The sequence below is a fragment of the Natator depressus genome, chromosome 1, assembly GCF_965152275.1.
Source record: "Natator depressus isolate rNatDep1 chromosome 1, rNatDep2.hap1, whole genome shotgun sequence".
In the NCBI taxonomy this organism is placed as follows: domain Eukaryota; kingdom Metazoa; phylum Chordata; order Testudines; family Cheloniidae; genus Natator; species Natator depressus.
This window is the reverse complement of record NC_134234.1, coordinates 217,035,208-217,060,809: the sequence shown is the minus strand read 5'-3', so window position 1 is coordinate 217,060,809 and position 25,602 is coordinate 217,035,208. Positions and strand designations below refer to the sequence as shown.

At 41.6% G+C, this 25,602-nt stretch overlaps 2 protein-coding genes across 2 annotated transcripts; both read right to left on the bottom strand.

The window, feature by feature from the left end:
• Positions 1-436: 436 nt before the first annotated feature.
• Positions 437-8,108, bottom strand: FGF23 (fibroblast growth factor 23). Its single transcript, XM_074948667.1, has 4 exons — positions 7,787-8,108; positions 5,759-5,862; positions 4,137-4,595; positions 437-2,543 (listed from the first exon to the last, which is right to left on the bottom strand). Exons 1-3 carry the CDS (start codon positions 8,007-8,009, stop codon positions 4,170-4,172), a joined length of 753 nt encoding a protein of 250 aa, XP_074804768.1. The 5' UTR covers positions 8,010-8,108; the 3' UTR covers positions 437-2,543; positions 4,137-4,169.
• Positions 8,109-20,080: 11,972 nt separating this feature from the next.
• Positions 20,081-21,761, bottom strand: LOC141986689 (uncharacterized). Its single transcript, XM_074951523.1, has 2 exons — positions 21,190-21,761; positions 20,081-20,601 (listed from the first exon to the last, which is right to left on the bottom strand). The coding sequence occupies exons 1-2, from the start codon at positions 21,749-21,751 to the stop codon at positions 20,081-20,083; spliced, it is 1,083 nt and encodes a 360-aa protein (XP_074807624.1). The 5' UTR covers positions 21,752-21,761.
• Positions 21,762-25,602: the final 3,841 nt, after the last annotated feature.

Genomic DNA, 25,602 nt, shown 5'->3' with positions numbered 1-25,602 from the left:
CTCTGTGGGTGTGTCTTTGGTCAAAAGTGAGACCTGAGATCAGGGGTGCTGGAACAGTTTGTATAGTGGGGGTGCTAAGAGCCACTGAATCAAACTCTAAACCCTCTAAACCACTGGGTGCGTCAGCACCCCTAGTTCCAGCACCTCTACCTGAGGTGTTTGGATCCGTGGCTATTGCATGTATGACAACTGCTACGTATAGATTTGTTTATCCTTTGGGAAACACCTCTGATTCTTATGAAAGCAGAAGTTTGAAGAAAAGGCACTAGCTGTCATTTGAGAAAAAAGTTTATTGGAATTTTTATAAAAGGAAACAGTTTTTGAATACATTATAAATATTCTGCTACATGTGTAACCATTCAAATAAATAAATAAATACTGCAATATAAACAAGTAGTTTCTTCTTAAAAGCTGGTGATGGCCAGCACCTCCTTCGAACAACGAACTCTCAAATCCCACTTCAGTTCTGTATGGTTAAACATATGCTCTGATGTAAAAGCAATTCTACATTTCCTGACTATCGGTGGAGAATAATTTATTAATACAACCTTTTTTTTCTCCATCCCAAAAACCACCCCACCATTTCTTGTGGGTATGACTGTAGTGTAGTACTACACAAGGGTGGAGTCCTGCAGCCCTTACTTACACGAGTCCTTACACTCATTGACTCAAGTCCTGGAGGCCCCCCCTTGTAGTCAATGGAGCTAAGACAATTTACACAGCTAAACGTCTGCCCCATTAAGTTCAGCTGGATCACTCATGAGACTATGGACTGCACTATCTGCCCTTAATTTAGATTATGGACCTGATTCTCTCATCACGTACGCTGGTATAATCAGGAGTAAATCCACTAAAGCAAATGGAATTACATTGGTATCAGAGGAGAACTGGGCCCTATGAGAATATGCATTTATTCTTAACGCTCAGCTCTAAGTCCATCTTAAATCACTAAGGGAGAATGATTTTTCCTTTAGGATATTGCAAGTGTTAATTCCACTTAAAGGTTCTGGAAAAGCACCAATGTGCACGTAGTTTTTGTCTCAGAATGACTATTGCAGTCCAGAGTTCTCTGGGAGCAAAGTCCAATCAGAAAGGTACAGGAATCAAGTGGAATTACTAAAAAGATAAAATATAAATAGTCATACCTGCCCATTGTACAGACAGCATGGAAGAGAGTCCTGCTAAAATTTAGATGGTAAGAACCTCTCCAACATCCTTTTAGACTTGAGTTTATCTTTTGAAGCTAAATTGTATTTGTTGTGGATTTAAAGAATTTTCCTAGTCTTGGTACACTGGGCCTGATTCTGCTCTCATGTCACTGGTCTAAAGCTGGAGTAATTCCAGTGAAATCAGGGGTAAAACTATTGAGAGAGCAGAAACAGGCCCAATGTCTGTTCCAGCTCAAACCTTATGGTAAAGGCATGTAAGAAAGAAAAAGCTAATTTAAAAGACAGCAGCAGGACAGATCATGCGCTCACTTGTAAATCCAGAGCAATTCCACTGAAAGCAGTGGTCCTTATTCTGATACCACTTGACTGGTGTAACTCCATTGCTTCAATGGAGTTAACTTCTGATTCTCACAGTTGTGAGATCAGAATCAGGCCTGCTATAGCTTATAGATGCCCCTAGAGCCTAGACTATTATACAGTTATTAGGATGTCAAAGGGCTGTTAAATGCATTTAATAAATATAGTATGTAGATAAAGCTGCATCTGGAGGAGAAAATGCACAAATAAAAAACAACAACATTAAACATCCATTACATTAGACCCTTCTGCAGGGCACTTTGGGCCTGATTCTGATCTGTCTCTGGTGTAAATCAGGAGTAACTCCAATGCAGTCACATGGACTTAAAACCCATGTAAGCGAGATCAGAATCAGGGCCAGTAAGAATGATGAGATGGGAAAATAGCTATATGTAGACACTGGGCCAGATCCTCAGCTGGTGCAAATTGGTTTATCTCTGTTGAAGTCAGTGGAGCTATACCAAAGATCAGACCTTTAATCTATAATGAAAAGCTCTGCACTGCAGTTCCTCTCATGCAAAGACCCTTCCAAAGACAGAAAACAAGCTCCTGATGATGAGCACTAGCAAGGCTGCTGATCTTGTGATAACTTCATTCTGGTTTCCTTATGCCTCGTTTCTTAAGTGGTCATTTTGGCTGGAGTAGCAATAGGAAAGCAAAGCAAAGCTTAGAGTCAATGCTCTTATCTCATGGATTCCTTTAGGTTTAAAGATGCAGGGTCAGATTCATCCCTGCTATAAGAGTCAGTTTATTTATATCATGGATTAATTTGGCCTGAGAAACTTCCTGAAACACTCCTGGTATTTTAGCAGGTAGTGCTATGGTTTGTTCCACATCTGTCTGCACATTCAGTGCTAGGGACTTGATTCTGTCCGACAGAAGACACTTAGAAGCAGTATCAGGCCGTGCTTCCCTCATCTGTACAGGTTGCCATTTGAGTCAGGAAAGGAAATGCCGCCTGCTGGAGCTGAGTCCTTTCCTGCTGCATGTCTAGGCAGGCTTCCCCATGGCAGAATTCTGATAAAATGAGAACGGTCTTGAATCCATCATCCATACCCAAAGTCCAGCCTTTCTGGAGGTTTGAATCCCTGTTTCCGTTTTTGTCCCCATATATTCACTCCTCTGCTCTTGATTCTTTCAGGGCCCATAGCTGAACTTCCACACTAATTTTAGAGCTCTTCTACTTTAACCAGACTCTGGGACGACCAGACAATCTCATCATGAAAGAGCCTGGTTTGGGGAGTTTTCCAGCCTGGAAGGCCACAAGGCAATTACAATAAAAATTCAGACACACCATCCAGACTTTATCTAAACCCAATCAACCCCCTGATCCTTTTGAGGTGCGTTCATCTTGAATTTACTAGCTACGGATTTTGGTGCGTCCACATCTTAACTAAAGATGAGTAAAACTCAAGGTGGATGGATGTTCAAGTCCAATGAGCAAGCGTATCCATAATGTATACTGACCTCTCTGGTCTAGAATTATGTTGGCTTTTTTTCTTAATACTTGGAGCTCTTAAGCGGAATGTATAAAGAAACACGGGGCTATGTAGGGACTTCACTGTTGTCACTCTAGAGCACCCCATGATCACTCAGAACATAATGGAGACAGTGGGGATAGAACTCAGGTCCTCCTATTCCTAAAACACCCACCCTGACAATTCCAGCTAGAGGAGAATCTCCATTAGCTATTAGCATTATGGGGTCTATGAAACACAGGTGGACAGCTATGATTCTCTCTAACAGAAGTTTTTGGTGCGCCCACCAAATATGCTAATCTGTTCAATGCAGTATTATCACAATTTGTTGTTTCTGGTATTTCCTATTTCTTTCTTGGTTGGAAATTCTAAGAATATAACTCTTCTCTTTGTATTTGTGCACTTCTGTTCTGGCACCTGGTTGTATAGTTTAGACGGAGCTATGAACAAAACAAGTAGAAAAGCTACCTGAGTTTTTCCAAACCTCAAAGTAATTTCAGTTTGGGTTTAGTTTGAGCCAGTTCTTATTGTATCCCGACTAGTATGTCAGTTATTAGGACCAAATTCTCCGATCATTTTCTCTACTTTTACACCAGCGTAACTCCTTTAATGGAGTTACTCCTGAGTCTCACTGGTATGAGAGGAGACTCAGGCTCTAATCTTGTACATAATAAAGTTTTCTGTATAATACACAGTCACTAATTTAGACTGCTGTGCTTGTGCAGCCTCCTGACCTAGAGTTTGAAGAGTAGGTTAGAAGCAAACTTCCCTGCCTACATTAGAGTTCTAAAAATTCTAGGACCTGATTCTTCTCTCAGTTAGTGTCAGTAGCATAATGTCAATGACTCAGCCTTCAGTGGAATAACTCTAATGTACGCTAGAGGAGAGTCAAGACCCTAAAATGTTTGATTGGTGTTATTACCTTGCTAATGCAGCTTATTTCAAGTAAAATAAAGCTCCACCTGTAAAATAATATACAATTCCATGTTCCTGTAATGTTATCTACAAGAACAAAGCTTGAGTTCAAATGTTTTCAATGCTTTTCAGGTTTCTAATAGGCCTTGTGAAAGTTAGATATTGAATATAAAAGATTTTAGGGTACTAGCCAGTTCTCTCTGTCTAACATATTCACCTGTGTCTCCTCTCTGCAGAGGCGTGACCCTGGCTATCTTGTAATGTAAAAGCGCGGACTTCCATTCCTTCTGACATCCATCATTGCAAGTGGGTCATCTGGGTTGACCACATCATTTGGATTGATTCTCATGGGTTCTCTAGGCAGGTGAGCAAAGTGAGTCTGCAACGTCTGAGGTCCTGTGTCAAAGGCCTCTCCCCGAGGGATCAAAATCTGGAGAGGATCAATGTCTGCATTTCTAGTGTGCCTGTGGGGTTCAGGTGTATTGAATCGGATCAGAGGGATTTCATTTCTCCTGGGCAAAAACTGGGAGTACGGCGGTGGATTCATACCAGGGAAGAAAGCTTGTTTAGCCCTGCCCAGGCTGACCAGAAAGTTGTACTTGGGAGATTGGTACACGTCGTATCCATTTTCTAGTGTTCTTTGTTTAAACATGCAGTCTTCTTGACTGAAGTAATGCTTGGGAAACAAAAATAGAACAATCATTAACGGAAGGATTTAATTGTTAATAAGTGTCAATACAAAATGCAAAGGTGATGGGCCAGATCCTGCAACAATTGGTCATGGGAGTCGTCCCACTGGCTTGAACCGGCTGTTTTGTGTGAGAAAGGAGTACAGGATTGGACCTTTCAGTTTGGACAAGGGCCTTAGGGAGAGCTGTGCAAATAACTGATTGTCCAGTTTGATGGCTAAATTAAAAAGTCAGAGAAAATATGATATGGGGTCAACTCAAAACACATTTTTTTTTCAAGTTTTTCGGTGAACCGAAGAGTTTTTAAAAATTGTTTTTGTGTTTTTAATCTTTCTTTAAAAAAATAAAACCAGTAAAATTCAAAACGAACAGGGTGCTTCAAATTTAAACATGAAATTTAGAAACTGTCAAAATCAAACATTTTGATTTAAAAAAAAAATCCCACCCCCCCCTCCAATAAACCCCCCCAAAAAACAATTTGACCTGAATTCATAAAACATTTGGGTCAATTGAATCTGCACCTTTTTATCCAAAACAAATAAATAAAAAAATTGCGCCTAGTGCTATGCTTAAGGCCCTATCCCGCAAGATGTGGCGGGCCAGCTGTTAAGTTTTGACAGCTCGCACTGGCTCTCGTGGGAGCTGAGGTGCTTGGTGCCTTCTAGGATGTGCTCAGTGCATTGCAGGATCCGACCCTTATCTCTCACCAGTCTCTGATTGAGACTAGGTAACAACTTGGTTTTATTTGAATAAAGATCTTTGCTGAAACCTTCTCAGGAACTCTGAGATACAGGGGGGAAGTCAGATGAACGTTTTACGATCTCTATGAAGGCTCTCATGTCGGAGCCACTTCCCAGCCTCGACTACAAACAGCAAATTCCGGCCGATCACTATTGACTTAATTCTGACCTTGCTTACTCCACTGTAACACCCGTGGCTTTTGTGGTGATCTCACTTGCACCGTGTAGTAGAGTGAAGCTCAGTATAACTGACTAAAAGGAACAAGGGCCAGGTCCTTAACTGCTGTATATCTGCAGAGCTCCATTGACTTGAGGTATGCAACTTTATACCAGCTGAGGAGCTGGCCCTATAATCATAAGAGACCTGCTCTGCATTTCACTTTAGTCTTAGTAAAGTTAGGAGCACTCACCGATCCAAAGATATTTCCTTTAACGTCCATACACAGGTAGCGCCCGCTCTTTACACCGGTTATCACCACATAGCCAGCATCCTCAGATTTGATCATTAGGGCACCTGTTTAGAAAAATGAAGGTGTCTTAAATGGGGCATAGGTGATCCTTTTAGTATTAATTTATCTGACAGTTTCTTTGCATCCACTTCTTGTGTTTGGAGTTTAACTACAGTTTTGCAAAGTATCCTCTTAATCTTTAAAAATTTAAGCCCAATACACAGAGCATTTTCCATACTTTTGTTTTGGCTTTACCTTTGTAAATATTTCTTGAACCCTTTTTCTGAGCAAATTCCAAATTGGATTCCGGCTGTTTAGTATTTACCCTTAGTGGGAGATCCACTCTCTCTCTCTCTGGAGCATGCACCACGCTTTTATGCCATGATAACAAGGAAAGTGTAGTGGCAATGAGATCCATTTGGCTGAATGCACACAACACAGCTGCAAAGGTAATTTGTACATCTTGCATTTCACCCCAGGGGAAATCATTATATCTTAATGATACTGCAGCATCTTGAATATTTACTGTCACTTTCCATTCTGCTCACCTCCTTGCTACAGGTGAATTTTGTTATCAAAAGATTAACAAAGTGTGTAATCTTATTGGGGCTTATTCTCCACTTGGTCACACAGGTATTATGGCCATGTAACTAACTGAAGTTTATGGAATAATATCAATATAAAACTGGCATAACAGAGAGGAGATGCAGGCCCTTTTGTGTCTGCTTTAATCAACAAGTCCTAAGTGAGTTAAAAACATACAATCATTCTGCTTCCTGGTTTGATCAAAACAGTCATAATTTATGCAACAGTACTTTTTATATAAACAGAAAACAAATTTTTCTCTTTCTTACCCATCCCCCCTGACCCGCCCTGTCCATAGGAAGATTTTCATTCTTGATGAGTAGAATTGCAATGGGTTAATAATATGTTAAACAATCTTCAATATTCCTAGCAGATCAGAGTTTGTTTTGAAATGGGCAAAGCACTTTTAAAATAGCATTAAAGACACCTGAATAAAGTGCTTTGGTTTCTACAAGCTATGGTGTTAGGGCTAACCTTTCAACAACCAAAGAAGTGTACCTATATTGTGGAAGAAAAATGGATCTCCTTGGGCCAAATTGTGAACCTTTTAGTCCCACCAGAGAGCAGTTATTTACACGAGTAATACCATTGAACTCAATAAGGCAAACTCAAATGACTTAACTGCTCACCAATCACCATCTGACCATTTTCAGATTCCCATTATTTAATTTGCAGTTGCATGTGTAAGTACCCATTTTATATGCAAAAGTGTGCTTTACACACACACACACACACACACACACAGATTAGATGCCCACTTCTAAAACTTGTCTCTTGAGCAAATTTTCAGAGAAAGGAACCACAGATGCCCTTGCAAATGTGCAGATAGGCAGGCAGTTGCATAGATGCAATTCTCCTTCTGTGTCCACCAGTGCAGGTTTTGTGGGCACAACCAGTTTGCATCCATTCACTCGTGCTTTTCTTTGAAAAATATGGTCCTTAGAGGCATAAGTGGCTTCACTGAACATGCCACCGTCTGACTTAAATTTGGATTCCTGCAAAATAAATTAAGGATATATCTTGGAGAGAAGATGCTGCTGATGGTTTTTGACTGCAGAGCGCTACAGGTACTAGGACCGGTAGTACACTATTACTATTTAAATGATCCCATAGTTTACATTTTTTTAAACAACTTTAACTTTTTTTAAACAAAGATTTTAACTGAATTCGATTTGTCACTTGGGGGCAATGCAACCATTTCATTAATCCTTGCTATCATTGTCTGAATACACCTCCAGCATATGGTCTTAATATCAGCTCAGTGTACTTTCAGTCTCCTGTTGCTAGTTATTGGTTTCCCCATTTAACCCGAGTTAGGATTTTTTCCATAGACCCTGTACAATAAAAAGTCTTAAGCTCTTTCCCCTGTTTGGGAGGGGGCTGCGTGACTAGTACACTACTTACTGTAAATGGATTGGTGAGGTGTGCCATCAACATAACCATCGGGGTTGATTTGCAGATGGAAGCTGTTCTTCTCAGTAAATGTGTACAGGTGCATCAGGCTATCTGTGTTTCCCCAGCTGGGATTCAGCAGTGGAGAGAAGTTGGGAAAGGCAACAATAGCCTTGAAGCTGCATAGCACAAACAGCATGAAGTCCAGGCGGCTGCACTGACAGGGCTGTGACATGGTGCTCCTTCCTTAGTGGCTGGTGCAGTTATCTGAAACTTGATACTTTCTCACTCCTCCTGTGTGTGTCTCTCTTTGCCGTCTCTGTGTATATTTGGAGTATGAATCCTCAGATGGGTTCCCTACTTTTTGCAGCGGCTTATAAAGGACAGCTGAATGACATCACACAGGAAAAACTTGTCCACATCCTTGGTTTTGTCAAAGCAACATTTTTAGGAGTGTCGTGAGACCTCAAAGACCCAGGGAAAAGGAATGCACGTAGGATCTCTGGAGGGAATGTAAGGTTTCTAAAGACAGCTCTCAAAAACTAATCATGCCTTCAAATGTCATCTGCAAAACTCTGACATCTGAAAGCTTTCCACTCCCCTACCAATTAATAATAATAATTAAAAAAAAACAGCCCATTGTACTGTACAGAAATTGTTTTGGGGAAAATCCATTAGATTTTAATTTGAAAATTTTCACTTTTTCCTCCAGATTTATTTTTCCTGTGTTTCTGAATTAGGGCCTGATCCTATAAAAGTGCAGAGTACCTCCCTAGGGGGGCTAAGGGCCTTCAACTTCCATTCAAGTCAAAGGAAGTCAAGGGCACTCTGCATTTCTGTAGGATCAGACCCATAATTTGTGTCCAATGCATTAAAAGCCTATTTTGCAAATGCATGATTTTCCTTTCATGTTGGTGTAACTCCATTAAAGTCACACACAGATGTAACTGCACTAAGGGTGGAGGGGTGGGGGTAGCAAATCAAGCCCGGTGATACTAGCTCTCCTTTTTATTTTTTCCTGTTTGAGTTCTTCATTTTGAGTCACTTAAATGATTTGCTTTCAAAGTGGTTAAGTAGCTGGACACTTTTTATAAAACTATTGGAGAGAATCTCTGGTAGTCCATTCCTGCTCTGTGCATCTAGGTAGCACTCACTTCACAGATTCTAGGTCTACTAACCAGAATAACCTTTGTGAATCTGAAATATTTAACCTGTGAGCATTTTGTAGTCCTGTAAATATAGCAAGCATGTTCTAAAGGACATGTAAAAGATGCCGTCAATGTAAAACTTAGTATATAGAATCATAGAATCATAGAATATCAGGGTTGGAAGGGACCTCAGGAGGTCATCTAGTCCAACCCCCTGCTCAAAGCAGGACCAATCCCCAATCAAATCATCCCAGCCAAGGATGAAAAAAGAAATAAAAGTAGAGGTATAAGAAATTTTTTGACTGAAATGTTTTTCAGTCAAAAATGCAGTCAGTGATGAACAAATGGCAAATTCCTGTGATTATTTTGCCACATAGTTTCAAAACCAGACAATTTTAAAATTGAAATATTATTTTGACATTTTGAAACAAAATGTTTCAATTTATTTGTTTGAAATGACTTTTGATTTCCAAATTTCCTTTAATTTTTTGTTAATTTTTTAAAAAAATGTTTGAAATAAAAACAGAATGCTTGTTTTGTATAAATGGTCCATTCAACCCAAAATGACAATTGTGTTTGACTTTTAAAAATTACCAACAAACCTAAAAAATCCATTATTCACTCAGCTCTGATTAAAAATAATTTCAGATGTGACAAATGCTGCCAGCTGTCTTGCCAGTTTTTGTGGTTTTATTTAAAAAGAAACAAGACATTTTTCTGTTTTCTCTTGCTGTTTGAAAATCCCACACAAACAGGGTAGGAGAAACTGACTGTGAATCTCTGAAACTGGACTATGCAAACGTTGCTTCCAAATACACAAAATAAACTGAAGAATTAATGAAAAATAGATTAATTTATTTCACTTATAGAAATCAGAGATTTTCTTTTAACAATAGTAGGCACAATATTTTCAGAAAAAAAAACAGTATTAAATTGACAGTATACCTTTAAATGTGATGCACCAAATTCTTAATTTCCTTAAGGAAATCTGGAGTAGTGCCATCAAAGTAAGGAGATTAATCCTAGATTTATACCAGTGTAACTAACAATAGAATCTGACCTGTTGTTTTTCTGTTCAATAATTGTTTGAATTAGCACAACTGTGCCAAATTCTGCTCTGTTACACCTGTGTAAATCTAGACTGACATCACTGAATACACAGCTGTGTAAATGAGAGCAAAATGTGGCCTAAAGGACAAGAACCTAAATTGGTGTAAACCAGCAATGCTTCAGTGCCATCAGTGGAGCTGGACTGGTTTATACCACATGAAGATCTAGCTCATAGAAGTTTATACTAGAAAGTGGTATGGTATAATGACGGTAAGGATTTATATTCTCTCTCTAACTACATTTTTAACTAAATCATTTTAATTAAAGCTATATTAAAGGGATTTATCCATTTTTAGAGCTGTACAGTGAGAAAAAAAATCTCAACTCCCTTATTTCAGTCGGATATTCGGAACATAAAAATTATCGTACATGATCCAGCCCATGGTATATCTAGTCCAGACTGCTATTTGGGGGAGGATATAGCACCAGAAGCTTCAGAGGAAAGTGCAAGAAACTCTGTAATAAGCAAATGTGGGATAGTCTATGCCCTGGAAAATTTTCTCCTAACCCCTACTAGTTAGAGATTGACTCATATCCCAAAGCATGAAAATTTATAACCTTCATAAAACTTTTTTCAGTATCTACTACATATTCTTGGTATCCACCTAAATATCCACCTAAACATCCACCTAAGTCTCTCTTGGTATATAAGCTTTAATTCAAATGAAACTTCGTTTTTTTAAGACGCTGTGTCCACGTGCCATCTCAGTGAATATCACCAGATATCCCATTCTCTCGGTGCTTAACCCTTGCCATTTTAGAAAGGTTCCCATAGGGTCAGGTCTGTCCCTGATTTTGCTTAACTGTGTTTGTTTAAGCTCCAAGGCTAAAGCAAATTTGTTTAAAGTCTCTTCTGTCATATTGTTAGTGTGGATTTTGCTTTTTAAAGCAAATTTTTTTGTTTTAAAAACTGGAGTGTAAGTTTGGAGTGTTTTTTTTAAAAAAGAGTTTATTCTTTTTTTTGTTTCTTCCAGCGTGAACCATTTGTTACTTTGTATGTTGGTAATTTACTTGCTTGTCCAACACGTTGAACTTTGGTACTTCAGGTTTCAGAGGGGTAGCCGTGTTAGTCTCTGTCATCAGTTTCTATGACTATTTGAATGCTCTAGATAGTTTTGGTGTGTTTGACAGAGATGAGAAAGAAAGAAAGAAATGAATCACCACAGTGTGCAGAGCCTGAGCTATAGAGTCTTGTAAAGGGAAAGGGATAGATGTTGATGGTTTTTTGGGAAGAAAAAAAAATTAACTGAGTTTGAGAACAAAAAATTTCAACAGCTTCTGAATTTCAGTATCATTGTTATATTTATCTGGATTAAGGTAGCATTTAGGGGCCCCAGCTGAGATCTAGGCCCTGTTGTGCTAGGCACTGTGCACAGACACAGTAAGGAGATTAAATGACTTGCCCAAGGTCACCCAGGAAGTCTGTAACAAAGACTGGAATTGAACCAAGATCCTCTGAGACCCAGGCTAGTGTCTTAAGCACAGGGTCATGTTTCCTCTATTGTTTTCTGATTAGTCCAATAAGAGGGCTGTCCTAATGTATTGCTAGTTAATTTAACTATTTACTAGAATAACAAAATTACAACTTTTAAAAAAAATTCTTTTTCCTATTTCCTTATCTTTTCTTTTTTCCCAGTTGTCATGTGAGTACCTAGAAGGCTCTGGTAGCTTTCAGTAAGAAGAGGGGTATTTACGGTTGTGGTTCTCCTTTGATTCAATAGAAACAATTTTATAGGTTGGTTAGTTGGTTGTTTTTTGCAGTCTTTGTTCCTCTGCCTGACTTTCACTTCTATTTTTTCTTGGATTTAAACTGCTGGGTTAGTTAAGAGGGAAAAGAAAAACAGTAGCACAAAATATAGGCAAGAATTGAGGTTAGACTTGAATGGCTATTTCCTTGTTTCCTTCACCTGCCTGATGGGGTAGAATGTACTAAAGTGCGGCTTTCCTTAAAAATCACAGTAATGCGGCATACAGGAGTTCCTGGCTATCCTATGATGCTAGGATGTACTTTTATCAAGGGTTGTCCTCCTTCGTTGTTTTGCTAAAGGCTGGGACCAACCTGGAAACTTCTCGTTGAGGCCCTCTTAGAATGACTTGAGGGCCTATGTCTATTTAATATCTCCTCTTCTTGAAGCCTCAAGGCGAAGTAACTTCTAATCCTTACAAATTATCTAGGATAGGCCAGTAGACAATGCTACTTCTTGTACTTAACTTCAAGGGCCAATAACTCCATTAAGTGATTGGTGAAGGCACCAAAATGAATACAGATGGTGTTCCTAGTAATAAAGATGTCATCTACTCAAAGGTACTCAAGAGACGGGGGTGTTTGAAGAAGATGCTTCTAAGAGCAAGCTGGGGGTCCCCAAAAGAGAACCATGACGATACAGCTAGAGAAGAAAGGGATTCAAGAGAGGAATGATGGCTTTCAAATTCACAGACAGAAGGCGGCTGAAGAAAATGACACTGAGGGCAATATGGTGTCTTCCCTTACTTTATAAAAAAAAACCCTACAACATTAGACCCAATTTAGTCCTGGAATAAACAGGCGGGACTTCCATTGAAGTATATAGGAGCTTTATCCATGTACATCAGGCTGAACTGGGCTGGCTGACTTTGTTGGTAGCAGTGACAATGATATAAAGTTATATAAAAGCTACCCTGGGCTGCTACTCACTGCTGGCTGCGCTACCCTAGCTACACTACTAAGTGTAGCATGCTCGCTCAATGGCGCTCGCCCCCCGCTCCAAGTGTAGGCATGCCCTGAGTGGTCTGAGAAACATCATTCTCATGGCGTTTACGAACTAGCAGGAGGCAGAGCCTGCTACTCTGGAGCCTGTTACTCTTCAATATTGCGGATGAAAGAGGCAAAGAATAAACATTCAAATATAGGGGGGGAAAAGCCTTTATTGAAACTTTACTTACCCTACACATCTAAAACTTCCTACCCACTATTAGGCTCCTTGTTACAAAAGTACATTATGTAGAATTGTTAGGATGAAGAGACCCGTCAGCTCCACAAACTCCATTCTGCTGTTGGCAGATGAACACAGTTTTTATATCACCTTACCTTAGCCAGCTGCTCTATATCTCAATCACTTTCTAGGAGAAGAAACCCATCTTTATGTCCACTCTAACCTTTGTGTGCTTCCTCAAGTGGCACATGCGATGTCGCTTTCCTCTCGGAAAGATGACCACGTCTTCTCCTAGGTCCCTGAGTGACCTTTACTTTCATTGTGTGATCAGATCGCTGCCTCACTTTCCCTTTCTCTGATATTTTCCATCCATGTTTGTGAGTCTTTGTATTTTTTCTTTAGCTTTTGCTAGTATTTTCAACCATCTTAAGGTAGATCATCTGCAAAGTCATACTGTGCCATTTACTCCATCTTGTAACTCATTAATGAAGATCTTAAATAAGAATGGACCCAATGCTGATCCTGGGCATCTTCCTCCTAACTAGGCACAAACCCCTAACAGTCTCTTGCCCGTCATTTGCTGTCTTTCAGCCAAGTAACAGTACGTAGGGCAGGGCCGCTCCAAGCCGTTAAATTAAAATTTTCAAGTAAGATTTTGCAAGCAACAGTATTTTTCTTAGGTGTTTTTGAAGGGGGTGGAGTTGAGGGACAGAGTGGTCAGAGACGGGATTATTATTGTTCTTATGGCAGCCTGCTATTACTGCTGTATTGTTAAGGGCAGCTTTTTATTATTTAACATTCATGTTGTGATAGTGCCTAGAAGCCAATCAGGACAGTACCCTATTGTGCTAGATGCTGTCCAAACTTTTAATTGTATGTTTATTACTGTAGAGTGTCTAAAGTTAATGTTTGATTACTACAAATGCCAATCAACAAATCAGTATTATAGTCCGAGGTGGTAGTGCTACATGAACATAAGCTTCTCCGAGTGTTCCCATTATAAGCCCCTGTTTTCAGTTTCTTATAACTTTGCCAAACTTTAACTGTTCAGACTGAAACTGCCCATGCCAGGTATCTGCCATGGGTTGAATTTTTATGGAAAGTTTCTGCACGATGAGAATGAATTAGGGTTGTGTACTGAAGAAGACTGTCTATGGGACTGTTTCTTTATTTGTTGCAGAAGCTGGAGGGTGCCTTGTGAATGAGACGGGATTGCAGGAAGAGAAAAGATGGCTGCATGGTTAAGTCAGTTGAATGCTACCCTGGAGAATTGTATTCTATCCTTGTTGTTGCCACAGAGTTCCTAAGTAATGCTGGGAAAGTCACTTAAACCAAACTTTTCACGGGAAGTCACTAGTTGTATGTTCCTCATTTTTTCAGTGTCCACTCATGAGACCCTGATATTTAATTTGCAAAGTGCTGAGCACTTGCAACTGAAATCAATGGGAGCTGTGCTTTGAACACAAGAAGAGCTATATAATGCTAACTATTCTGAAAACCAGAGCCTAGATATTTCAAATTGGACCCTCAAAATTGGTGAGCACTTTCTACCTTAATCTTTCTATGCCTCCATTCCCCAGCTGTAAAATGGGGATAACACCCACTTATCTCAGTGAAGATAGTTGTTTGTGAAACACTATAGTGATGAGCGCTGCAGAAAAGCCCACAAGGAAGTTAATAATTCTGTATTCTAAGCAAGGGTTAAAGAGTGTGCAGTAAATAAGGCCTATGGAAACACACTGAGCAATGAGGAGAAAACAAAATATTGAATAGCTACTCAGTAAGTGAGCATCCTGTGCACTAAATGAGGCAGGGGTCCTGGGGAGAAAACAATGTTGTCATGTAAAATTAAAGACTGTATCATAATGCACATTCACAAGGGTGAATTTAGATTGAACAGACATCTTTCATCTGGCATTGTCTAACTTTTGAATGCTTGGATTTGCAATCTTAATGTTCTTTTAATGTAGTTTTTTGTAAGCAATAGATAGTTTTAAATTACTTTCTCACTTGTTACCTGCCAGAACCTCAGTTTGTGGTTTCTCCTTTATGTGCTTGCTGCCACCACCAGCGTCAGCAGCTCCCTTCTGTCATTGTTAGTAACTTCAATCAACTGTGTCAGGAGCAACCCTGAACTCAGGTCTTGGAAGATTAAAAAGTCTCTTGTGCTTTTTTACAGACAACTATAAGAAGCTGCAATTTGTCCTGTCTGCCTTGGTCTGTGGACATAACAGATTGATTAAAGTGAGCATAAGAACATCTCTTTAGCGTATATAATGAGATCGTCTTCCAGAAATCCGTCTGCAAGTAAAACTATACTTGCATATTCAGGAAATGTTGATTACCTTTGAAAGTTTAAAAGCACCTGCCCTGTTGTTGTCTAATGAGAAACAAAGGCCATAGTGCAAAGCAGCGTGTGGCACTCCCTGGGCAGTGTGGTGAGTGTGCTGAGCTATATCTGTAAAATGGGTGTAGCATGTGCTCTCCCAAGTGCCTTCCTCGCTGGGAGGCAGAGGGATGGAGCCATGGGCATTGCATCAGTGGCGGTGCGCGTTACGTTTTTGCCTGTGCCCTTGTTTTCTGGGAACAGCATTATCTGCACCCCCTTGGCGGGGAAGGGGCACCCTCTTCACATATATGCTCCTCAAGCTCATATATATAAGAAGTAGCCATAGTAGAGCCCATGCGCTGTTGCTGATTTGGGATCATCTCAGAAAAGTGTGTGCTTAAAAGTCCTTTTTAATAATCCCCACTGCAGTGGGTGTCTTCCAAGAGTTCAGAGACTCCAGCCTTTTTTTTTTTTTTTTTTTTTTAAATCTTCCTCCCTCCCCCTCCTATAGAATGTTTATAATAGCTGCCTCTGGGGAGCTCATGTGTTAGATGGTGGAAATAGAAGGGTTAGGTGTTTCTGTAGCATTTATTCCAGGAATAATGACACGCCAACTCAACACTATTGTGTGCGTGTGTGTGTGTACACGTATACTCTCTTGCCACAGATTTTAGCCAAAGTGTTGTTAAACACATCCTGTACTGACCTTATTTGGATGACCCATCTTTGTCACACAGCCCACGACTAAAGCAAACATCCTGGCTAGGCTCCCCTACGTGAAGCAAATCAAGTAAGCACAGCCCACTAAGCTTAGGACGGCAGCATGTACCAGTAATTTCTGTGATGTGGGTGCCAAAGGCATTATCTTGAATCTTAGTTCCCCCCTTTCCCTTCGACCATGGACTTGTAACCACAGTGAAAGTCTTGGAATGCAATTTTTAGCTTCAAAAATTATAAATCAGATGGGTGAGCCAGGTCATACGGACAGTTCGCTTTGCTGGGAAAAGGCAGCTTGACACGTTTTGCCTGCACACTGCAGGATGTGTGGGCTTCCTGAGCATTATTCGTCTTTTCTTTTAATGTCAAGGGGTCAGCGTCAGCGGGAGCGGTTGCATGAACTTTCTGTTCTGCCTGGTTGTTTCTAAGGCAAAACTTTTCACCAGTGGTTTTAAAACCCATGCACTTTCACAATTCCACAAAAAAAGGACCACTACCAGCCATGTACTGGATGAGAGGGGAAATAGATAACAAATCAACCAGCCCTTACGGTAAATCCCTCAATCACATATTTGTGATGCAGTGGTGTGTTGTGCTGACCAGTTGTCAGGAAGCGCCTTGGTCCTGCTCCTGCTGCAATCATTAACAAAACTCCTATGTGATTTCAGTGGGAGCTGGATCAGGTCCTAAAACAGTAATACCAAAGTGTTCAGACTAGACGGGGGTCGATATTTGGATGCCTAACTTTAAGTAGCCTGAATTTTCACACATGCTGAGCTATCTGCAGCTCCCATTGTCTTGAGACTCAGTATCTTATGGTAGTGAGTTTCATGGCTAAATGATATCTTGTTTTTTTATCCCCCCCCCCTTTAAGTTTTAAACGTGTTGCTGTTTAATGTCATTGGGTGTCCTCTTGTTCTTGCTGAGAAGGTAAATGGTGTCATGACTGACCTTCTTTATCCCATTCACTATTTTTCTGTAAACCTATTATGTCTCCTTTTAATTTTTCTCCTTTCTAAACTAAAACAGTTCCAATTAATTCAATTTCTCATACAGAAATCTCTCCATGTCACTAATAATTTTCATTGCACTTCTCTGGATTGCTCCTATTCCTGCTAAGATTCAGGTATGGATGCCCCCTAGCTCATTGCTTCATTGCAGCCCTGATTTGTACTTAGAGTGACCAGATAGAAAGTGTGAAATATTGGGACAGGGGCGAGGGATAATAGGCGCCAATATAAGAAAAAGCCCTGACTATTGGGACTGTCCCTATAAAATTGGGACATCTGGTCACTCTATTTGTACTACAAAGAAATAGAAACATTAAAATGAAAGGCTATAAAGAACTAGAGAATGAGGCCATCCCTTGTCTCATTGTAGAACACGATTCATCCTTCTGCCTCCCAGATCTCCATTCTGTTCCTACATTCACTTAGGGTATGTCTACACTACGGAATAAGGTCGAATTTATAGAAGTCGGTTTTTTAGAAATCGGTTTTATATATTCGAGTGTGTGTGTCCCCACAGAAGTGCATTAAGTGCATTAACTCGGCGGAGTGCTTCCACAGTACCGAGGCTAGAGTCGACTTCCGGAGCGTTGCACTGTGGGTAGCTATCCCACAGTTCCCGCAGTCTCCGCTGCCCATTGGAATTCTGGGTTGAGATCCCAATGCCTGATGGGGCTGAAACATTGTCGCGGGTGGTTCTGGGTACATATCGTCAGTCCCCCCTTCCCTCCCTCCCTCCCTCCCTCCGTGAAGGCAAGGGCAGACAATCGTTTCGCGCCTTTTTTCCTGAGTTACCTGTGCGGACGCCATACCACCGCAAGCATGGAGACCGCTCAGGTAACCGTCACCGTATGTCTCCTGGGTGCTGGCAGACGCGGTACGGCATTGCTACACAGTAGCAGCAACCCATTGCCTTGTGGCAGCAGACGGTACAATACGACTGGTAGCCGTCCTCGTCATGTCCGAGGTACTCCTGGTCGCCTGTGTGAGGTCGATCAGGAGCGCCTGGGCAGACATGGGCGCAGGGTCTAAATTTTTAGTGACTTGACCAGGTCATTCTCTTAAGTCCGGCAGTCAGTCCTATTGAACCGTCTTATGGTGAGCAGGTAGGCAATATGTCCTTCTGCACCGTCTGCTGCCAGCCAAAGATGTAAAAGATAGATGGAGTGGATCAAAACAAGAAATAGACCAGATTTGTTTTGTACTCATTTGCCTCCTCCCCTGTCTAGGGGACTCATTCCTCTAGGTCACACTGTAGTCACTCACAGAGAAGGTGCAGCGAGGTAAAGCTAGCCATGTATCAATCAGAGGCCAGGCTAACCTCCTTGTTCCAATAAGAACAATAACTTAGGTGCACCATTTCTTATTGGAACCCTCCGTGAAGTCCTGCCTGAACTACTCCTTGATGTAAAGCCACCCCCTTTGTGGATTTTAGCTCCCTGAAGCCAACCCTGTAAGCCGTGTCGTCAGTCGCCCCTCCCTGTGTCAGAGCAACGGCAGACAATCATTCCGCGCCTTTTTTCTGTGCGGACGCCATACCAAGGCAAGCATGGAGTCCGCTCAGCTCACTTTGGCAATTAGGAGCACATTAAACACCACACGCATTATCCAGCAGTATATGCAGCACCAGAACCTGGCAAAGCGCTACCGGGCGAGGAGGCGACGTCAGCGCGGTCACGTGAGTGATCAGGACATGGACACAGATTTCTCTGAAAGCATGGGCCCTGCCAATGCATGCATCATGGTGCTAATGGGGGAGGTTCATGCTGTGGAACGCCGATTCTGGGCTCGGGAAACAAGCACAGACTGGTGGGACCGCATAGTGTTGCAGGTCTGGGACGATACCCAGTGGCTGCGAAACTTTCGCATGCGTAAGGGCACTTTCATGGAACTTTGTGACTTGCTTTCCCCTGCCCTGAAGCGCATGAATACCAAGATGAGAGCAGCCCTCACAGTTGAGAAGCGAGTGGCGATAGCCCTGTGGAAGCTTGCAACGCCAGACAGCTACCGGTCAGTTGGGAATCAATTTGGAGTGGGCAAATCTACTGTTGGGGCTGCTGTGATGCAAGTCCACGCAATCAAAGATCTGCTGATATCAAGGGTAGTGACCCTGGGAAATGTGCAGGTCATAGTGGATGGCTTTGCTGCAATGGGATTCCCTAACTGTGGTGGGGCCATAGACGGAACCCATATCCCTATCTTGGCACCGGAGCACCAAGCCGGCGAGTACATAAACCGCAAGGGGTACTTTTCAATAGTGCTGCAAGCTCTGGTGGATCACAAGGGACGTTTCACCAACATCAACGTGGGATGGCCGGGAAAGGTACATGACGCTCGCATCTTCAGGAACTCTGGTCTGTTTCAAAAGCTGCAAGAAGGGACTTTATTCCAGACCAGAAAATAACTGTTGGTGATGTTGAAATGCCTATATGTATCCTTGGGGACCCAGCCTACCCCTTAATGCCATGGCTCATGAAGCCGTACACAGGCAGCCTGGACAGTAGTCAGGAGCTGTTCAACTACAGGCTGAGCAAGTGCAGAATGGTGGTAGAATGTGCATTTGGACGTTTAAAGGCGCGCTGGCGCAGTTTACTGACTCGCTTAGACCTCAGCGAAACCAATATTCCCACTGTTATTACTGCTTGCTGTGTGCTCCACAATATCTGTGAGAGTAAGGGGGAGACGTTTATGGCGGGGTGGGAGGTTGAGGCAAATCGCCTGGCTGCTGGTTACGCGCAGCCAGACACCAGGGCGGTTAGAAGAGCACAGGAGGGCGCGGTATGCATCAGAGAGGCTTTGAAAACCAGTTTCATGACTGGCCAGGCTACAGTGTGAAAGTTCTGTTTGTTTCTCCTTGATGAAACCCCCCGCCCCTTGGTTCACTCTACTTCCCTGTAAGCTAACCACCCTCTCCTCCTCCCTTCGATCACCACTTGCAGAGGCAATAAAGTCATTGTTGCTTCACATTCATGCATTCTTTATTCATTCATCACACAAATAGGGGGATGACTACCAAGGTAGCCCAGGAGGGCTGGTGGAGGAGGGAAGGAAAATGCCACACAGCACTTTAAAAGTTTACAACTTTAAAATTTATTGAATGACAGCCTTCTTTTTTTTGGGCAATCCTCTGTGGTGGAGTGGCTGGTTGGCCGGAGGCCCCCCCACCGCGTTCTTGGGCGTCTGGGTGTGGAGGCTATGGAACTTGGGGAGGAGGGCGGTTGGTTACACAGGGGCTGTAGTGGCAGTCTGTGCTCCAGCTGCCTTTGCTGCAGCTCAACCATACACTGGAGCATACTGGTTTGGTCCTCCAGCAGCCTCAGCATTGAATCCTGCCCCCTCTCATCACGCTGCCGCCACATTCGAGCTTCAGCCCTCTCTTCAGCCCGCCACTTACTCTCTTCAGCTCGCCACCTCTCCTCCTGGTCATTTTGTGCTTTCCTGCAGTCTGACATTATTTGCCTCCACGTATTCGTCTGTGCTCTGTCAGTGTGGGAGGACAGCATGAGCTCGGAGAACATTTCATCTCGAGTGCGTTTTTTTTTCTTTCTAATCTTCACTAGCCTCTGGGAAGGAGAAGATCCTGTGATCATTGAAACACATGCAGCTGGTGGAGAAAAAAAAAGGGACAGCGGTATTTAAAAAGACACATTTTATAAAACACTGGCTACACTCTTTCAGGGTAAACCTTGCTGTTAACATTACATACATAGCACATGTGCTTTCGTTACAAGGTCGCATTTTGCCTCCCCCCACCGCATGGCTACCCCCTCAACCCTCCCCCCTCCCTGTGGCTAACAGCGGGGAACATTTCTGTTCAGCCGCAGGCAAACAGCCCAGCAGGAATGGGCTCCTCTGAGTGTCCCCTGAAGAAAAGCACCCTATTTCAACCAGGTGACCATGGATTATACCTCACTCTCCTGAGGATAACACAGAGAGATAAAGAACGGATGTTGCTTGAACGCCAGCAAACATACACTGCAATGCTTTGTTGTACAATGATTCCCGAGTACGTGTTACTGGCCTGGAGTGGTAAAGTGTCCTACCATGAAGGACGCAATAAGTCTGCCCTCCCCAGAAACCTTTTGCAAAGGCTTTGGGAGTATATCCAGGAGAGCCGTGAATGCCAGGGCAAAGTAATCCTTTCACATGCTTGCTTTTAAACCATGTATAGTATTTTAAAAGGTACACTCACCGGAGGTCCCTTCTCCGCCTGCTGGGTCCAGGAGGCAGCCTTGGGTGGGTTCGGGGGGTACTGGCTCCAGGTCCAGGGTGAGAAACAGTTCCTGGCTGTCGGGAAAACCGGTTTCTCCGCTTGCTTGCTGTGAGCTATCATCTTCTTCATCCCCAAAACCTGCTTCCGTATTGCCTCCATCTCCATTGAAGGAGTCAAACAACACGGCTGGGGTAGTGGTGGCTGAACCCCCTAAAATGGCATGCAGCTCATCATAGAAGCGGCATGTTTGGGGCTCTGACCCGGAGCGGCCGTTCGCCTCTCTGGTTTTCTGGTAGGCTTGCCTCAGCTCCTTCAGTTTCACGCGGCACTGCTTCGGGTCCCTGTTATGGCCTCTGTCCTTCATGCCCTGGGAGATTTTGACAAAGGTTTTGGCATTTCGAAAACTGGAACGGAGTTCTGATAGCACGGATTCCTCTCCCCATACAGCGATCAGATCCCGTACCTCCCGTTCGGTCCATGCTGGAGCTCTTTTGCGATTCTGAGACTCCATCATGGTCACCTCTGCTGATGAGCTCTGCATGGTCACCTGCAGCTTGCCACGCTGGCCAAACAGGAAATGAGATTCAAAAGTTCGCGGTTCTTTTCCTGTCTACCTGGCCAGTGCATCTGAGTTGAGAGTGCTGTCCAGAGTGGTCAAAATGGAGCACTCTGGGATAGCTCCCGGAGGCCAATACCGTTGAATTGTGTCCACAGTACCCCAAATTCGACCCGGCAAGGCCGATTTAAGCGCTAATCCACTTGTCAGGGGTGGAGTAAGGAAATCGATTTTAAGAGCCCTTTAAGTCGAAATAAAGGGCTTCATCGTGTGGACAGGTGCAGGTTTACATCGATTTAATGCTGCTGAATTCGACCTAAAGTCCTAGTGTAGACCAGGGCTTATACTGCGTCAGTAGCTTCAACTCTCTTGCTTGGTTGATGATTCCTAATGCCAGTCATTGAACTGAACTAGCTGAATAAATGGAAAGTAAGAAAATATTCCCTCTGCACTTGCAGAAGGGGCTACTGCTGTCAAAAGCTGGCTTATCACTTCAACAAAGTGCTCAGCTTGACTTCCACCAGTTCAGAGGTCATTCTCTAAAACTTGGCAGCAAACATACTGCTTAATAATTTTTGTTTTTAATTTAAGTGATTGTAATCCATTAAAAATTACCTTAACATGGTTGTCAATTTCAAACATAATTTTAAATAGTTTCATTTTTAAAAATAATCCTGTATTTAATACAAAAAAAATCAGATTTTTTTTTATATTTTTTGAAAACATCAATTTTTATCCACTCTGACTGTAGGAGATAGAGGAATTTATAGGATACTTATAGGTATTTAGGGCTGTCAAGCGATTAAAAAAATTAGGCACAATTAATCGCACAATTGATTGCGGTATGTTTGCTGCCAAGTTTTAGAGAATGACCACTGAACTGGTGGAAGTCAAGCTGAGCACTCTGTTGAAGTGATAAGCCAGCTTTTGACAGCAGTAGCCCCTTCTGCAAGTGCAGAGGGAATATTTTCTTACTTTCCATTTATTCAGCTAGTTCAGTTCAATGACTGGCATTAGGAATCATCAACCAAGCAAGAGAGTTGAAGCTACTGGTGCAGTATAAGTGAATGTAGGAACAGAATTGAAAAATACTATTTCTTTTGTTTTTTACAGTGCAAATATCAGTAATCAAAAATAAAGAGAAAGTGAGCACTGTATTCTGTGTTGTAATTGAAATCAATATATTTGAAAATTAGAAAACATCCAAAAATATTTAAATAGTATTTTTCAATTCACCGAATACAAGTACTGTAGTGCAATCTCTTTATCATGAAAGTTGAACTTACAAATGTAGAATTATGTACAAAAAATAACTGCATCCAAAAATAAAACAAGACTGAATAGACTTGTAGGCTCTAAAGTATGACACTATTTCTTGTTCAGCCAATTGCTCAGAAAAACAAGTTTGTTTACATTTGCAGGAGATAATGCTGCCAGCTTCTTGTTCACAATGTCACCTGAAAGTGAGAACAGGTGTTGGCATGACACTATTGCAGCTGGCGTTGAAAGATATTTATGTGCCAGGTGCATTAAAGATTCATATGTCAACCACCATTCCAGGGGACATGCATCCATGCTGATGACGGGTTCTGCTCGATAACAATCCAAAGCAGTGCAGACCGATGCATGTTCATTTTCATCATCTAAGTCAGATGCCACCAGCAGAAGGTTGATTTTCTTTTTTGGTGGCTCAGGTACTGTAGTTTCTGCATCAGAGTGTTGCTCTTTTAAGACTTCTGAAAGCATGCTCTACACCCTGTCCCTCTCAGATTTTGGAAGGCACTTCAGATTCTTAAACTTGGGTTGAGTGCTGTCGCTATCTTAAGAAATCTCACATTGGTACCTTCTTTGCATTTTGTCAAGTCTGCAGTGAAAGTGTTCTTAAAATGAACAACATGCTCAGTCATCATCCGAGACTGCTACAACATGAAATATATGACAGAATGCAGGTAAAACACAGAGCAGGAGACATACAATTCTCCCCCAAGGAGTTCGGTCACAAATTTAAATAACGCATTTTTTTTAACGAGCGTCATCAGCATGGAAGCATGTCCTCTGGAATGGTGGCCGAAGCATGAAGGGACATACAAATGTTTAGCATATCTGGCACGTAAATACCTTGCAATGCCAGCTACAAAAATTCCATGCAAAGGCCTGTTTTTACTTTATGGTGATATTGCAAATAAGAAGTGGGCAACATTATCTCCCATAAATGTAAATAAACTTGTTTGTTTTAGTGATTGGCTGAACAAGAAGTAGGACTGAGTGGACTTCTAGGCTCTAATGTTTTGCATTGTTTTGTTTTGGGGTGCAGTTATGTAACAAAAAAAAATCTACATTTGTAAATTGCACTTTCACGATAAAGAGATTGCACTACAGTACTTCTGAGGTGAATTGAAAAATACTATTTCTTTTATCATTTTATAGTGCAAATATCTGAAATAAAAATTATATAAAGTGAGCACTGTACGCTTTGTATTCTTTGTTGTAATTGAGATCAATATATTTGAAAATGTAGAAAAACAACCAAAAATATTCAATAAATTTCAATCGGTATTCTATTTTTAATAGTAGGATTAAAACTGCAATTAATCATGATTAATTTTTTTAATCGTGATTAATTTTTTTGAGTTAATCTTGTGAGTTAACTGTGATTAATCGACAGCCCTAGGTTGTATTTTTAAGGCACCTAACAATCGTAAATAAGTGCTGATACGATGAGCTCCTTTAAAACATTGCCATTCTTCTTTTTACAATTAAGACATTTATAATATTCTCTATATCATATATAGGGAATGCCACAAGTACTGTAAATATCTTTCATAATGATAAAAAGGTAAAATGGCAACTTTAAGGGTGCCTACTGTATAAGATACAGGTAATGTCATTTAATTTCTCTTACTGCATTTCAGAGCATGATCAAACCCCTAAAGCTTAGCCTCTCAGCTCTGCCAGTTCCTTTAATTTCCTAGTAATCCCACAAAGAAATCCAATATAAATAGGTTCTCCTTCTCCTATACTGGCTAGTGCTCAGGCTTGGAAATAGCTGTATTTAGCCTGAGTGAGTTATTCAGGCTTAAAGGAAATTTTTGTTGTTTAATAGTTTTATCACCTTGTTTAATGTTTTACCAAGGCCAATGAACTGAATTCAGACTCCCAGATGGAACCATCAGTGAAGCAGCAGAGATGCTAGATTTTGGGAGAACTTTTTCTCATGCATTTCAGCACCTGTGAAGAATGGAAATTGGCTTTATGATATTAGAAATATTTTGCTTTCTCAACTTTTATTATTCATTTCAGTAAAGATTGGCTTTTAGATATAGAATTTTTCACACCACTGCTTTTCTGCTCCTACACATCCTGCTATATGCTATACTGGCTCTGTTACACTGGACAGTGGCAGCCTTCAGAACTGAAGTGAATTTAGAACTGAAGTGACAGAAGGAGTACGAGTTAGCATAGCAGGACCAAATGTTGGAAGAGAGAGGGTCAAGAGAGGTGCCCATTTTTATGGAACTGGGTCCAAGTCAACAAGGCACAGAATGGGCAAGGGATGGCATATGAAAAGGAGAAAGTATGCGTGGGATGTGATGGGGGAAAGTGGTGTGGAGAAGATACTGTTGTGAATTAGGATCATTGTAGGGTGAAATAGGAAAGCAAAGGCTTCACACCGAGCTAGGAAAAGACTGGAAGGAGAAGCCAAGATAGGTGGATGGAGAAGGTTATGGAAGAGGTACCTAAGAGCTTTGCAAAAGAGTGAAAAGTAGGAATTAGACATTGGATTGCAGAGGGAGTCCCTGTAAAATATCTGAAGAGGCGTATGGTGGCAAATATGG